The 15,641-nt window shown below is 39.5% G+C and overlaps 2 protein-coding genes across 2 annotated transcripts; one reads left to right on the plus strand and one right to left on the minus strand.

Moving 5' to 3' along the window:
* Nucleotides 1–464: 464 nt before the first annotated feature.
* LOC148840950 (leucine-rich melanocyte differentiation-associated protein) lies at nt 465–3,355 on the minus strand. Its single transcript, XM_088934463.1, has 5 exons — nt 3,234–3,355; nt 2,650–2,652; nt 2,112–2,291; nt 1,508–1,585; nt 465–627 (listed from the first exon to the last, which is right to left on the minus strand). Exons 1-5 carry the CDS (start codon nt 3,353–3,355, stop codon nt 465–467), a joined length of 546 nt encoding a protein of 181 aa, XP_088790589.1.
* Nucleotides 3,356–8,988: 5,633 nt separating this feature from the next.
* ppp1r15a (protein phosphatase 1, regulatory subunit 15A) lies at nt 8,989–12,855 on the plus strand. Its single transcript, XM_088922766.1, has 3 exons — nt 8,989–9,226; nt 9,826–10,820; nt 12,223–12,855. Exons 1-3 carry the CDS (start codon nt 9,208–9,210, stop codon nt 12,439–12,441), a joined length of 1,233 nt encoding a protein of 410 aa, XP_088778892.1. The 5' UTR covers nt 8,989–9,207; the 3' UTR covers nt 12,442–12,855.
* The last annotated feature ends 2,786 nt before the right edge of the window (nt 12,856–15,641 follow it).

Raw genomic sequence — 15,641 nt, forward strand, 5'->3', positions numbered from 1 at the left:
GGGAATTACCAGCTGTCCAGGCTCAAGTGTGAAGACATGGACAGAACATTGGTCAGGAGTATCAATGTTAAGGTCAGCAGACACTGTTTGTTGGCCATATTGTGACGGAAATCTGCTTACAACCAAGTTACTTCTGCCTTCAATTGCTGCTGAGGGGAAGATACGGACAGTTGGTTACAAACATTGAATTTTATTATCTCTAGGTCCTCAGACCTTTCATATATATGTTCTTGAAAGATGTGAATACAGAAAATATGCTTTTGTGTGTGTTGTAGAGCACATGTATGTTCACCACTGGGAGACACTGAACTAACTTGAGATTTTAAAAGATTATGGCATTTTCCCATGATAACAATACAGTGTTTTCTAAAGTACATATAAATTACAAATATTTTTGTTTTATTTGCAGGGCAGCTTGGCTATTGAGGAGAATTAAAAAAAAAACATTAAAAAGGTTAATCGAATTAACTGCTTGTCATATTTCCCTTGTTCAGTTCTCGTTTCTTCCTGTATGTATCCCTCCTTTCCTGTATCTTGTAGGTCCGCTTGGCTTCATCCCGCTCCTCCTTCAGAACTTCCTTGTCATCTAGAACCTCCAGTCGTGGGAGCTGGCTGATGACGTACTGCCTTTAAGAGACATTTGTCAATGGATCATTGTCAAAAAGTCCAAGGAAGGTATGTTAAATGCAAGTCCTTCCCTTATGCTTCTAAAATCGTATGTTTTCAAAAGTTCATTTCAAGTTGACATGCATTTCCTAATTTTAGTTCAGAATAACTCTTGCAGTGTGTGCTAAAACATTAGCAATCCATCTCTTACAGTATAGTTTACACCACTTTATTGTTGCTTTTAATACCCCAGTTCACCCGATTAGCTCTAAAAATAAATGAAGGTCATAATTCATATATCGGCTATAGTACTGTATGTGAAAGCTCTGTAACCACTGAATCAAGAATTCTCCACAAGCTATTCAAAGTCCACATATGCACAGAACCAAGGATGATATTCACATCAAAATAAATTAAACCTGAGACTAGATAGTGACTGATTTTATTAAAACTAAAGGATGGTATGGTCCACCTGTAAAATTTCCACGAAGCTAATGCAGTGTGATATGAAATCACACTTAAGGCTAAAACTGTTATGGTAGCATCCAGCCATCTCATGAAGTTATTCAATAAACAAATGTACACACCCATGAACGGCTATCCTTTACTAATATAATCATTGAGATAATGCATTCGAATTTCACATAACTTGAGATGTGCACATTTCAAATGTTTATGGGGTGCAGATTTTCTTTATTACATAAAATGTTCATATATAGCAAAGAGTAAAAAAAGGATGGAACCATGTGCCAGTCTGCTTTTGGAAATCGACAATGGTCTATCCACTTTAAAAAGGTTAGAATAGTGGCTGTAGAGCTCTGTAGATCTACTATATACCCATGCAAATAGGCAGATCATATACCTGTAAAGGAGATGGTGGCAAACGTTTGACTACTTATACCTGTAATCCAGATACTGGGTTAGAGTCCCTCCATTAAAATAGCTTGGCGCTGCTTCGTTGTTCATCATACTGAGAAACCTGAAGAAAAACAGATTTGTCATACTGGATTGAATAACAGCCAAAACCTTTAATAGCTTTTAATTATCGAGTTCTTAATTCAGCACTGGAAAAGTCAAAATGACAATGTTGTAGGAGTTCATACGGGACGCCATTGTCATGACGATTACTTGTAAGTAAAACAGCAGGTCAAAGTAGCTTTCTTGTCATGCACTAGCTGCTATTAAATATCAGTGCTTTTCTTGGCAAATCTGTAAAACTGAAGAATTATTCTCTCAATTTAAGGGAAAATGTTACAGGACATATACTGATGGAATACAGCTATTAGTTGTTCCTTTGCAGCCTACGCATTCAGACGCAGCTACCCACCTGAAGAATTACAGTATAATGATATGCTATACTTAGTTTCATTTGTACACTTACCTCACTTACCTCATAAACAATGTGGTTTTCTTTGGATTTTCCATTCCCAGTAAACATATTACATATTGCACATATTACATTGTAAACATAAAATACATAAACAGCAGTACTTCCATGTTTTTACCTGATGTTTGGAAATTTCCTCCTAAGTTCTTCTACAAAAATGGGCAGGTTCTTGATCCTGTTCTTATTGATCCACACTGTGGTGATGCTGGGCATATAAGGGAACTTCACATGAGAGGTGTAGTTGTTGCAGTCCAGAATCAGGGTGGTGAGTTTCTCCAGTTCCCCCAGTACAGCTGGGCTCCAGTGTTAATTGTTAATTAAGGAACAGTAACAATGTACACAGTTTATAAAATGTCAGTAATGTTTTCTAACACCATTTTAATCTCTCTTGTCCTTAGAGCTTTCTTTGTCTGGGGTTGACATCCCAATCAGAAAACTATCAAAGCAGTTTACAAAACATTTCTAGCAGAAGAACAGAAGTAGCAAAAAAAAAAACAGAAAATAGACACAAGTGTAGACATGTTAATTTCTTTACATAATTATGAACAACAAAGTTAAAATTATAGGAGGAATTTTGCAGTAGAAGCTCTTTTCTCTCCATCCATGTATGCAAAACACCAGAGCCCTCGGGTTAAAGAATATTATGTTTTTTTTACCTCCTTTATATGGAAATGAGTTTAGAATTTTCACATGAAGCGAAATTTCTAATTGTGATTAAACTTCTTGTAGCTCTGATGGATTTACAGGCAAAAGTCTGACTTTCCAGTTTGTGAACAAAGTTATAAATATAGTTATAGAAACATTGATCTGCATTTACACTTTTAGAAATGCATTTTCTTTACTTAGTATCAAAGTTAAACTGGGGCTGCATGGTGAGAAGTGGTTAGCATTACTTGTGGACCTGGGGTGCTATCTGCACAGAGTTTGTATGTTCTCCCCATGTTCATCTGAGTTTCCTCCTGGTGCTCTTGTTTTCTCCCACAGTCCACAGATATACTGGTAGTTAATTGGTAGATTAGCCTTCTGTGAAAATTAGCCCTGGTGTGTGTGTGTGTGTGTGTGTGTGTGTGTGTGTGTGTGTGTGTGTCCTGCGATGGACTTTCATTCTGTCTAGAGTGTATCCCCCCTGGCACCCACCCATTGCCTGCTGGGATAGGCTCCCCCACAACACTTTACTATTTACTATGAAACCCCTATTGGATAGCAGAGATCCATCCACTACCAGCCCTCCAAAGGATACTCCTCCAGCAGATTGTAGCTGAGGTCCAGCACTTCCAGAGTATCCTGATACTGGAGAATGGTGCTGTATGGAATCTCCACCAGGTTCTGGTAAGCAAAAGACAACCGCCGAAAACCCAACATGTAGGAGTCCTGATAGATGTTGGCAGGAGCCTACTGTACTGGAAAAGTGGAGAAGATTGAAAGTATGGTGCTGTGACTGGGCTGTCAGACACAAGGCATTGAGGGCAGCAAGAACCATTTTTAGGTGATCACCTATGTCCTCCTTTGCTTCAGAACATACAGACATTTGTCCTTTCTGACATTTTTGAAGGTTGTGCAGATTAGCAAGCAAACAATTGTCTTCTAGAATCTTCCAAATAAAAGTAACAAACTCATAAACTGTTTTTATGGGCATGTTTAAAGTTCTAGATCAATTTGAAATAAGTGCTCAGTTCAAGGTTTTGTCCCTATAATATCTGTGACTTGTATCAATTAAGTAACAAAAGTCTGGTTAGAAGGAAAGCTGAGTATATATTGGTATCGTCAAAGCACTTTAACATTTATCACGGACCAGTTGAATCTGGAGTATTAATACCTCGTTAGTCCGCTAGGAGGCGTAATGGGAATAATCCAGATGCTGAAAGAGCTCCTGTGAATAAGGTTTATCATTCTTCACAAAGAAGTTAGAGTCTCAAACTGATTTCTGTTGATAAAAGATGTTAACGCAGAACAGCAGTTGTCTGTTTTTGGTTTCATGGGTAAACGGTACGGAAAATTACAAAGTAGATAAGATCAAACCGGCTGCTGCTGTGTTAGTTTACGCGTGTAAAATGCGTCCAGATCATGCTGATCAGCCGGTTCGCTTAGGACCCGAGTAGCAGGGGAAGCGGGAAGGGGAGAAAGTTAGGTATATTTCTGAGCTTGGAAAGGCTAAAAATATCAGGGGTTGGTCTGGCCTCAGCCGGCTTCCACGCTTCCCCATAAAATAACCAAGGGGGTTCGTGTGTCAGTAGTTTAATCCATGTCGCTACAGTATAGACGTATAATACACTATATTACGCTACACGGTAAAATAGAGCTGCATCTCTATATTACGACATTAGAGTTACCATACGTCCACCTATTTTTTTTCCTTAAATTTCCGTCGGAGAGGAATTTTCAAATATCCTAAAACGTCTGAGATTTTCCTTATTTATATCCTCAAAGGTTTTCGATGCATAATGGTTCCTAGAATGAAGAGAGTGTTGATTATAGTCGTACACTTGTCGAGTTTGGTACCCCGTTCAGTTCTTGTTCTGAACAGGTATGCTTGTCCCGCAGCCTCCACCCCTAGCTCAGTCACTGCGCTTACTTCAATGTCTTCGGATCCCATATTGTGCGCAGTAGCGTTTCTTCAAGAGGTCTTTTATTTTGTATTGTATTTTGCTGTCCCTAAACATAATGCGAAAATGAAGGTTCAAATTCACTACAGAACTAAAGACAAAACCACCACATTTTCAAAGTGGCAGACAAGAATGGGAAAAAAACAACATGTTTTGTATATAGACCTGGTATTTTATGTAAGTGGCGAACAAGGTGTATTGTTTACACGTTATAGAGCATTAATACAATGCGAATGGAATAAATACCCCCTCTCCCATGTCTCGACAAAAAGCCTACTTTTAGAATGTTCAAATATAGTAAATATATTGTCACAAAACACGCAACTGATCTTTTGGGGAAAAAAATGTTTGGGTAACATTAGACTCAAACAAGTTTTAATATAGGAATATTTTGAGTCTACAGGAGACTTGATCATCCTGTCATGTTGGTTGGTTGGTTTCACTGAACTTTAATAAAGATTAAGGTTTTGTCCCTGGTAGCTCTTTCTTATATTTACTGAGGTGTTGACCTACAGTAATACTCATTTTGCAACACCTAGGATATCAGATCCCTCAGTGAAGAGTTTGTTTCACCAACTTGTATTGGGAATACAGAGGAAGCATGTTATTTCAACTTGTACACTTATTCTTGAATGTGGTTACATAAGCTTAAACTTAACATTGTATTAAAAAAAAATGTCTCTCATTTAAGGCAGAAGTTGTGTTTAGACTATTGGTCGTGATCTTAAGTAAATTAGTATGGAAGTCCCGTATTTTTGGGTGGAGAGCCAAGACACCGAAGACAGCTGAGAAGCTGTTCGAATTATTCTAGAATAATACCAAACCCATTAATATGTGAAATTATTTCTAGGTACCTTTGAGGTTTGTAGTTTGTTATATTATACAAAACCATAAAAAATAAATGTTAAGCACTGAGGTGTTTGTTTTTGTTTGTTTTGCATGTAACAATTTTGGTGTTATTAACAATAAATATTACTAAAAAACCTAAAAGATCACTGAGTCTAAATAGAAAGAATCAAGACACCAAAATAAGCTTACAGCATTCAAGGGCTCATATCCACCTCTCAATAGAAAGTTAAATACTCTTTTGTTTGGGTCCGCAAACGATAAACTCTGATTTAATCTTATTCCAAGCAATTTGTGTTTTATCATTTCATGTATTCATTTTTATTTCTTTGTAGATGTGTGTGTTATTTTGGATGAACTGAACTCTTCAAGAATGGTGAACATAAAAGCAGCAAGACATACTAGCAGTTTGTTACAACCCCAGCTGAAGCAATGATTGGAAGTTATTAAAACATTAGTTTAAAACAATGTATTTTAAAGATAAATTACAATTTACTGGTACAGCTAGTCTCATCACATACTACTCTTTCCCATTCAACTCACCTGGTTTAATGACAATCCACAAAGAAGCTGCTTTCAAAGTATATGTAGCTTTTCTTCTGCATTCGACTCTGTGAAGTAAGCCTGCTCACTGCACATGAAGAGTTCATTCATGCAGGATCACAAGATCTGGATAATCACATTGCATCTTAACTCTTTCCTCCATGCAGCCCTAATTGCTGAGATCATGTGTGAATTCTTAGCATGACAAAATAAAAGACGGACAAACAGAGTTTGTTTGCTTGAATGTACCAATAAGGTTCTTTTTTAGAGCAGAAGTAGGTTAATAGTCTAAAATTGACTTACTGTGGAAAATACTCATCATATAATAAAATATATTGTTTTATTGGGTGCTGGACATCCCTGGTACTCAGGAATGACAGTCTACAGGTTTATTGAGACTTTTTTGTTCATAAATGACTGAGGACATTCCTAGGGAAATTAAGGCACAAGTCATAGGTTTATTCCATGCTGAAAAGAGAGGAAAGCCGATTCGGCTGTGGAACCCTCTTCGGGTGTGGGAAATTATATACTGTACATTTGAACAGAAAACAACTAATTAAAGCAACGGAAAGGAATATTTAGTGACTTGGTGGATCAGTATGAGTGTGAGCTTTATGATTTGGTGTGATTTTCCATGCTTTTCAAATACCGTTAGTGTAGGCATCTCATCAAGTGTAGGCATCTCATCAGATGAGACGAAGAGTCTAAAAAAAGGCAGTAAAAGCAGTGTTAAAGAAAGACATTGATGGGAACTCCTAGGAAAGCAATGGGAGACCTTGACAGATCCAGATGGAGGAAGAATATCTGGGAAGGAGCCCTGCACTTTGGGACCCAAAGATGTCAGACCTACGAAGCAAAGTGAGAATGTCCAAGAGAGCTGCACATGATCAACCTGTGCTGTATGTAACCTGATATCTCCTGAGGCTACACCAGCTCAACCTACAGGAGATCTGCTATTAGCCTTATCAGTACATTTGGGCTCTTGGAAATTAATTGTCCATGTCTGCCAGTCACAGTCAATGAATGAAAGGACTGGAGATTAGATCATGGCTGAAAAAACTAATCTGTATTGATCAGCCATGCAATACTAGTCCAGACAAGTATTCTGATGGAAGAGATTTTCTAGTGGAAGACAATGGGGTTTGTATGTTCTCCCCTTATTCGCTTGGGTTTCCTCTGGGTGCACCACTTTCCTCCCACAGTGCAGAAACATACTCGTTGGTTAATTGGCTTGTGGGGAAAACTGGCCCTAGTGTTAGTACAGTATGAGAGTCTGCGATTGTGTCTGTGTGTGCCCTGCAATGGACAGAATAGGTTTTGGCTCCTCTGTGACCCTTAATTGAAAGAAGCAGTTAGAAAATGCATGGACAGAGATATTTCCTACCACATCATTGCTGTGTCATGTGCTGGTGTGATCAGGGATTATCAAAATTAAAATATCACTAGCGTCAGCTAGTCTCACTAAGTTAACACTGGCTGGATTGACTGACTGCACATTCCTCCGTGTTCTCCATACAGATTTGATCAAAGACAGCTCTTATATAAGGCTACCATTTATATGGGTTTAGGAGAGCATTCCATACCATCTTTGCTATGTTCTGACTTTCACATTCCTTTCTACAGTGTTGATTTGCCCTGTTCTTTTCTTGCTGTGGGGGTGGCGAATTGTTTCATTTGTTTGTGTTTCTCTATGTAAATGTCAGTTTACTTGTTTTTTTTACTTTCAAATTAGTACTTCGTTAAAAATAGAAAGGAAAAATCATAAATAGAAAAGGCAATAATAGGCAAGTCTATACAATCCAAGCTTGATTGTTATGGTTAAGATTCTTGAAAGTAATATTTTATCACCACTATCATACACAATGGTATTGAACTTGAATTGACCTGGTTGTTAGGTTTCTTCTGCAGTTCCCTAAATTACCATTTCTGAAGCTATTTGGACTGCACTGCAGCTCCTCAGAACAGCACTGTGGGAAGAGAAATGCTGTCCGGCAATTTCACAGTACCGTCAGGGTCATGTGAGTTGTCCTATTCTTGTTTACATTCATGGACTCTCAAAGTCTCGTTTCACCATGAAATAGACATTACACACAGTACATCTATGACCAGTTAAAATGTTTTTTTTTTTAATATATCTGGTCAGAGAACCTTTTTGGAAGCTTTAGATAACCACTAACACAAGAATTCACACCACTTATTAAACGTGTTTAGGCAAATACAACTAAATCTGAGAACAAGTCAAATTTGTCCAGGACGTCAGGGTTACAATATCCTTGTGAGTTCTCATGAAATTTCATGTTTGGAAAGGACCAAACATTTAACAAGCCCATGTGCATTATTGCAATATCTTTTCTTTTAAATATTATTATGATTATTTTTCTTCATAGAAAAAGATATACTGTACCAAAGCTATATCCTCAAAAAGTGCAGTTTGCAAATATAACCATTTCACAGTGCTAAACTACAGAAATTGCATGTGGATGCATTTATTTCTCCATTATGAGCGAAGTTTTTGTGTGAACTGGCAATCTCTGATAATTTTTACATTTTACATTACAATTCATTTTTTGTTGTTTTGAAGGTAAACATTTAAGTTGTATGAGTTTACCTTCATGCTAAAGAAACACTGTTGTGAAAAGAATGACATTCCGAAATTTCCGGGGGTTCCCTGTCAGCATTAAACGTCTAAACCGAAAATAAAGTACGAATATCCGTCACAGAATAAAAATACCTACAGAGATCCTAACAACACCGAAAGAAAAACAAAATATGTTCTACTCCCATTCTATAAAAACCGGTGACGCAACGCACGTACTTCACGCTTTACACAACAAAACACTTCTAGAAACGTCACGAAAATGCAACGGAAGCGCTGACTGGCCAGAGCATTTGAGAAATCCGGGAATTTACGTCTCCTCCTCCTCCTCAACGTGACGTAAAAGCTTCGTACTGTATATATTGATGTAATTGATTGCAACACTTAGTTTACGCTTCTTCAAAGAAAGAGAAAATGAGATCTAGTAAATCGAGCTGGAAGATGTCTATTGAGAGTATTTACGCCGAGAATCCGTGGAAAATGGGCTGTTCGTCTGACTCGGAAGACGTGTTGATTTTCTCCTGGAAGGCGACTGCGGTTGTACCTGGAAAGAAAGCCAGATTTAATCCTAAAAGACGGAGTGCACCTGACCCCCGCTGGAGTCACTTTCAGACTACTGGCTGAGAATGGTTTCCGTAAAAACAGGTAGGGAAATGTGAAAATGTTGTTACTTGATTGTTGTAGTTATAATCATTTCCATGAATAAGTATCATATAAATATGTTAATGTTATAAAACTATATTATCTAGTTCTTGAATCCGTGTGTCCGGCCAGTGTAAAACTTAAACGATTTAGAAGAATGTTATAGTGCGTCAGAGAAAGAAGTAACTTAATTCCACAGCCCATCAGAGGTCGTTAGGTTTTAATCAGATCTCGAGTCTTGGCAAACTGAAACCCTTAAAAACAGTACATTCCTTTAGTTACAAAAGCTGTTTTAAACGGGCCTGTATCAGGGCCATTTTTTTTCTCTTGATACGAATGCTAATTTAAAAATCTTATATGTGAGTTTAACACCATCAGCAGTGTTTCTCTTAGTCTTGCGAATACCACGGACTGGAAACTAAATTTCTCCCTGAATTCATATTGATTGAGCATGAAGCATGGGTTGTATTAAGTTAGTTGAATCCCAGTCTTATTAATTACTTTAATGTTATCTGTATACGTGCATCTCTATTCTACAGGAGTGTCACTACACCATTTGCTTTAAAGAAAAAACTTAATTTTTCTCATTACCTCCCGTCCAGGTGTAATGAGTCCTGACAGACTATCCCTAAATCCTACTCCGTGTCATTGCTTGGCTTCCTACCTGTGCCCCCTGAAATATATCATGCCAAGTGAGGGGAATGCCCTGTTTCCCCATGTGACACACAGGTACGTCACTGGAGAGAAACAAGAGGTGAATCTTACAGAAATCATGGAGTACAAGGTGTTTCGGCAATCCCTGTACTTCCTCTGGGGAGCAGTGACCAAAATCCTGAACTGCTGCATGGATGCCTTGGTGTTCGTCAGACCCAAAATGTCACCATTCCTTGCCGGGAAAGTCCACTCCTATTCCTGCACTCTGTCGGATAAAGCCAGCGGAAGCATGATGTCCTGTGAAGAGCCAAGGCGAGAGAGTGAGGCAGTGCCCACAGTCCTGGGCAAGAGGCCGACCCAGGACTGGCAGGCAGGGCATGAGGATGGCCTACGGGAGAGGGACATTTCTGAGTGGCTAGAATGGGATTCAGAAGAGGAATTGGAAGCGGAACGTGATCTGAAGGGCGAGGATCCGGGATGTATTACTGGTAGCTGCTTGGGCGGCATCCTGGAGACTGTTCCCAAGAGCAGTTTCTCCTCCCCTGGTGAGTGCTGGGTTTCCCACAGGATTCTGAGCCGTGTATCCAGTTTGAGCCCATCGGAGGGCGCGGCAGAGGTCAAAGACGATGTAGAGTGGTCAGATGAAGAGGAGGAGGAGGACGAAGATGAAGAAAACTGGGAAGATGAGTCTGGGATGAGCGACGAGATGTCTGAGGCCACAGCTGAGCTATGGGAGTCGTTCCTCCGGAGTGATGACCCTTACAATCCCTTTGCGTTCCTGGGTCCCTGTGGAAAGGAGAAGAAAAGGAAAAGTGAGGAAGGCGAGGAGACTGGTGAAGCAGAGCCTCCTGGGAGCTGGAAAGGAGAGGACGACGGCCTAAAAAAAGGACAGCAGGGGAAGGATTGCTGCCGTCTGCAGGAAGGGAAGAACGAAGGCAAGAAGGTAAAGAGGAGCTAATGAGTATAATATCAGGGCTGAGCCTTTACCAGCGTGGTTCATTATTGAGAAGTGCCAGGGCCAGCAGGCTGCCTAAAGAGATACTCAGACAGACCAGTAATGGAATGTTATTCCTCAGGCTGGTGCGTGGAAGGACATGGTGATGTGTAGAGCTGAAAGAGTGTTTAGTCGCCAAGGGTGTTGTGAACCAGACAGACAGATGACGCTGTTTGATATGGTAAGGGAGGAGCTCTGCTGCAACACTGATGTAAGTGAGAGAAAGAAGCCAAGTGTGTACGTATGGAGAAGAGAAGAGAAGGGGAAGGTGTAACGTTAGGAAGATGAATTTCTTCTGAGCAGGAAACCCAACATGAGTAGTCTAAGGCTTTAGGGGACGGCTGTTGCTGTCCTGCCAGATTCATTAACCTCGCTGAAAGAAGTTGTCTCCATGGGTAGTTCAGCTTTTGAAAGCAAATCATTAGACATCTTGTTTAAATGTTAAATTCTACATAGTCGCACAAGACATTTGACCAATTGTTTTAGTGTGCTTTTTTTGGTTTTGTTTTCAATCTTAGTGAACACCTTTTAGATGAGGAGAAAAGGCAGTTCTGAAAGTTAGTAATTCTGCGAAGAGAGCAGTAGGATTTTTTTTTATGGAAAGGTTGGTAAGAATTAAGGTGGCAGCTTTTAATCGGGTTAGGGACATGCTGAGAGGGCTGGTTTTGTAGCTTGTTGTCATCAGTCTGCTGATGATGAAGTATTGGGAGTGTCATGGGTTAGTCACAAACCATGTGACCAGACCCAGTATACATTGGCAATAGTTGTTTTCCCTCACAGAGTAAAAGGTATAGGAATACATTCAGTTAATCATTTATGATGATCATTAATTATTTGCTCTCCATTTGGAGATGCCTGAATCCTCCAGCCTTTTAAATCAAGCATTCAGTAGGAGACCTCTGTGTGTACCATTTCAGAAGTGTTTCTGATGGTGTAACAAAGCTCCTTGCATAAGTTGTCTCACTGAGGTCTGGCTTTGAGTTCAATCCTTACTTTAATGCAGCTGCTGCTCAAGATGCATATCTGCTCCAGAAATCTAGTAGAGAATTTTTGGTTTAGCCTAGTTCTGAAAAGTGACCAATATTAAAGCTAAAAGTAAAAATAATAAAGGAGTTCAGCTGGAAACTTATAGCTTCTGCCAAAACAAAACATGTTGGTTTCGAAATCGAAAGGCAAATGTAAATCAGGAGTTTTGTACATGAGCTTTTTGTTTTTAGAAAATGGTGGACAGGACCTCTTGCTGAAGTTTATGAGCCCAATGTCTCTGCCTTGCCCAAGCTGATTGATGAAAACTGTAGTTTAGGCTAGACTGGTGCACAGCAGCAGCAGTAAGCTTGCTCTCATCTTTCAGGTGCGGTTCAGCGATACTGTGGTGGTGCGCCCCCTGGTGGTGTGGGCCTTTGCCAGCCGTGGCGCACGCAGTGGAGCATGCTGGCAGGAAATGGCCAGAGACCGGGACAGATTCCAGAGGCGGGTCCAGCAGACCAGCGTGGCCATTGAGCCCTGCCTCCAGCCAGAGCACAGAGCCCAAGTGTGGGAGAGGCTGCACGCACTGTCTTCTGGGCTGTAAAGGCAGAGCCTTAAACTACAAAAGCACTCTGAAGATCTATTAAAAGTTATATTGGAAGAGCAGATCACTGTACAATCTGTCTTCTGTTTAAAAAAGTGTGCATTTAAAATCTTGGGTGTATATATAGAAGAAATATGCCTATAGTAATACAGTGCGTGATTGACCAGGATGATGTAGTTCCCATCTGTGAAACAATTTGCTGTTCATACATACACTGTGTATATGTATACTTGTGCATCTTCCCTTTCAGTTATTGTAAGTAAAATGTTATTTATTGAAATTGTTTTCTGTTTTTTGTAATGGAGTGTTATTTATTGGTAGTGTTTCTTTTGCTGTAAATGTATTTTTATTCTAATTTTTTTTATTACCTCGCTGTTTGTGAATAAGCACTGAATATAAAAGTAAATAGTAAAATATTGTTTCTATGAATCTTCTTTCACTTTACACTTAATTGTTCTGGCGAGTATAGTTTCTATTATGAGTGTTCTCGTGTGTAAAAACACTTTTTGTTTTAGTACAATTTGTGGTCTGTTATCTACAGTTGAGACTTGTTAGTTTAAGACGTTAATACAGGTAGGTGTTAAAGGTGCCCTGATGTACAGTAACTACCTACTGTATCTAAAAGTATGACTGTGACCTTTCAAAGAGCCAGGACTGTGGTAAAAAAAAAACAAAACATTGCATTTCAGTTGGGATGCAGTGTTCACTTGAGAAACAGGCATTCACAAGACACAAAACAGGAGAGAGTGCAGACAGAGGGCAATGGGACGTAAGGTCACCGATGAACTTGCACAAATTACTAGGCTCTGTATCCCATAGAGTGCTGCACTATGGCCATAGCATTCACCTTGTAGAAATGAGGTGTGAGAATTGCCCTCTGTAAAGAAAGTGGTTTGGGTTTAAGAATTAGACATTTCTAAGAATAAAAATAAAACTACATAGGTAATTCATTTTAAATATCATAGAAGTCCATAAGGATTTTAATATTCATCCTAAAATACATTAGACCTACTGAAAAAATATCTTTAGTTCCACCTTGTGGCTGAAGAAAGAATAAGCCTTTCCTACTTGCTGTTCCCAAACATACATTGTGTATAATGTATAGAGCACCAGGAAACATATCCCTATGATTTTAGAAGATTAGTGATCAGATTGATTCTTTTTGATTTATCATTCATGGAAAAAGTGATTTGAGTGCTTTAGACTGTTGCATAAGCACTAAATAGAGTGTTAGTTTCACACAGATAAAGAGACAATTTGATCTGTCAAGCCTAGTGAAAAAGACAAACATAAAAAGGAAAAACATTACCCTAGGGAACATATTCATGTCTTGGTTTGTCAGAAGCTGGACTAAATGTATTGTGTTCCTGTCTGGGATGGTCACAGCTAGGTATTTATACCCTGGCAAGACATTCCTGTCAAACTCAAACGTGAGCATCTTCTCAGAGTGAAGCAGCTGTTTGGTCAGACTGTCCTGGCACATCTTTTAGTTCATGAGCGTTTTCATAGCGTGAGCTTTGCCTTTTTCACTCCAAATACATCAGTGATGAGGATGTCGGAAAAGCTGACTGTAAGACTTATGTCTGGTTTATAAGAAAAATAATTGCTTACACTTTTATAGCGCTTTTCTGGACACTCCATTTAAAGCGCTTTAAAGGTAATGAGAACTCCCTTCCACCACCACCAATGTGCAGCATCCACCTGGATGATGTGACAGCAGCCATAGTGTGCTGGTACGCTCACCCCACCTCAGCTATCAGTGTGGAGGAGAGCAGAGTACTGAAGCCAGTTAATAGATGGAGATAATTAGGAGGCCATGATTGGTAAGGGCCAATGGGAAATTTGGCAGGACACTGGGGTTACACCCCTACTCTTTTTGAGAAACACCCTGGGATTTTTAATGACCACAGAGAGTCTGGACCTCGGTTTTACGTCTCATCCTAAGGACGGCACCTGTTTACAGTATAGTGTCCCCGTCACTATACTGGAGCGTTAGGACCCACACAGACCGCAGGGTGAGCGCCCCCTGCTGGCCGCACTAGCACCTCTTCCAGCAGCAACCTTAGTTTTCCCAGGAGGTCTCCCATCCAGGTACTGACCAGGCTCACACCTGCTGAGCTTCAGTGGGCTGCCAGATGTGAGTTGCAGAGATATGAATAAATGTTACACCTCTGTTTTCTGAGATTCAATTGTGTATGGCAAATGTGGCTTTGCTCCATGTAATGCTATTACAATCAGAGTGTAACATTTTTAGATTTTTAAGCAAACTCTAGCGTGTTCTATTATACGTTTTGATGCTATGTTATCACGGGTCAAAATAAATGTGAAGGGCGCTGTTTATAAAACTCATTGCTTCCAGTGATCATGTCATCAAGGATACATATTCTAATACAGTACTGTGACTATTATCAGAGAAAAGCCTTCAAATGAAGTACTGGGCTTGCAAAATCTATAAAGAGGAGCCAACTGTTTTGCAAGAGGAAGCTGCAAAGATGTTCTTTAAGTGAAGGCTGCTCAGAATGTTGTTTCAGTGGGGATTCTAATGACCTCTCAGAAATATACAAAAAACATGCTGCTGTGAGAACAGAGGAAAGGTCATGTTCCTGGAGTAATCCCACGAGCTAGGGAGATGGTTAGACAGGTCAGTGACTCGAGCTGTTCCAGAGATATTGCTCAGAAAAGCAACAGAGTTAAATTCCATGTGTTTCCTTTAACAATGCGTTCTTGACGTTACACCTAATTCCTCCATCCGTACCAGAGAACACCCTACGTTCCTGTCAGTCTGCAGCAATAACACAAGGATTTTTATATGGATACTGGTAAAAATAACATTGTCTCATTTAAAATATTGGCGGCTCACAATAAAGCTGTTAATAATGTAACATTACCTTGAAGAATTCCTGAGGAGAAGCTACGCATTTTAGGATAATATGGTACACTGCATATGCAGCACAGAAATGGTCAGTAGCAGAGTGAATAATAATTTTCATTGTGAACCTAAGAAGGTTGCTACGAACCTTCTTCTAATCCTGAAAGGTTACAGAACATCTAAATATGTGCATCCAAGCTATTCCTAAATACCATTTTTGTCACATACATGTAGGGTAGGTATTGTTTAAAAGACAAAGAATTGTGGGGGGGAAAATAGCTCCTAAATTACTTTTTACTATAAATATTTTATTGATCATTGTCTCTCAAGG

The sequence above is a fragment of the Atractosteus spatula genome, chromosome 1, assembly GCF_055471065.1.
Source record: "Atractosteus spatula isolate fAtrSpa1 chromosome 1, fAtrSpa1.hap1, whole genome shotgun sequence".
NCBI lineage: Eukaryota > Metazoa > Chordata > Actinopteri > Semionotiformes > Lepisosteidae > Atractosteus > Atractosteus spatula.

Coding starts and splice junctions, on each gene's coding strand:
- LOC148840950 (XM_088934463.1), bottom strand. CDS start 3,355: ATGTTGGGTTTTCGGCGGTTGTCTTTTGCTTACCAGAACCTGGTGGAG. Junction 1,586..2,111: donor AGGAAATTTCCAAACATCAG/GTAAAAACATGG, acceptor GTTTTTCTTCAG/GTTTCTCAGTATGATGAACA. Junction 628..1,507: donor ACCCAGTATCTGGATTACAG/GTATAAGTAGTC, acceptor TGTCTCTTAAAG/GCAGTACGTCATCAGCCAGC.
- ppp1r15a (XM_088922766.1), top strand. Junction 10,821..12,222: donor GGAAGAACGAAGGCAAGAAG/GTAAAGAGGAGC, acceptor CTCATCTTTCAG/GTGCGGTTCAGCGATACTGT.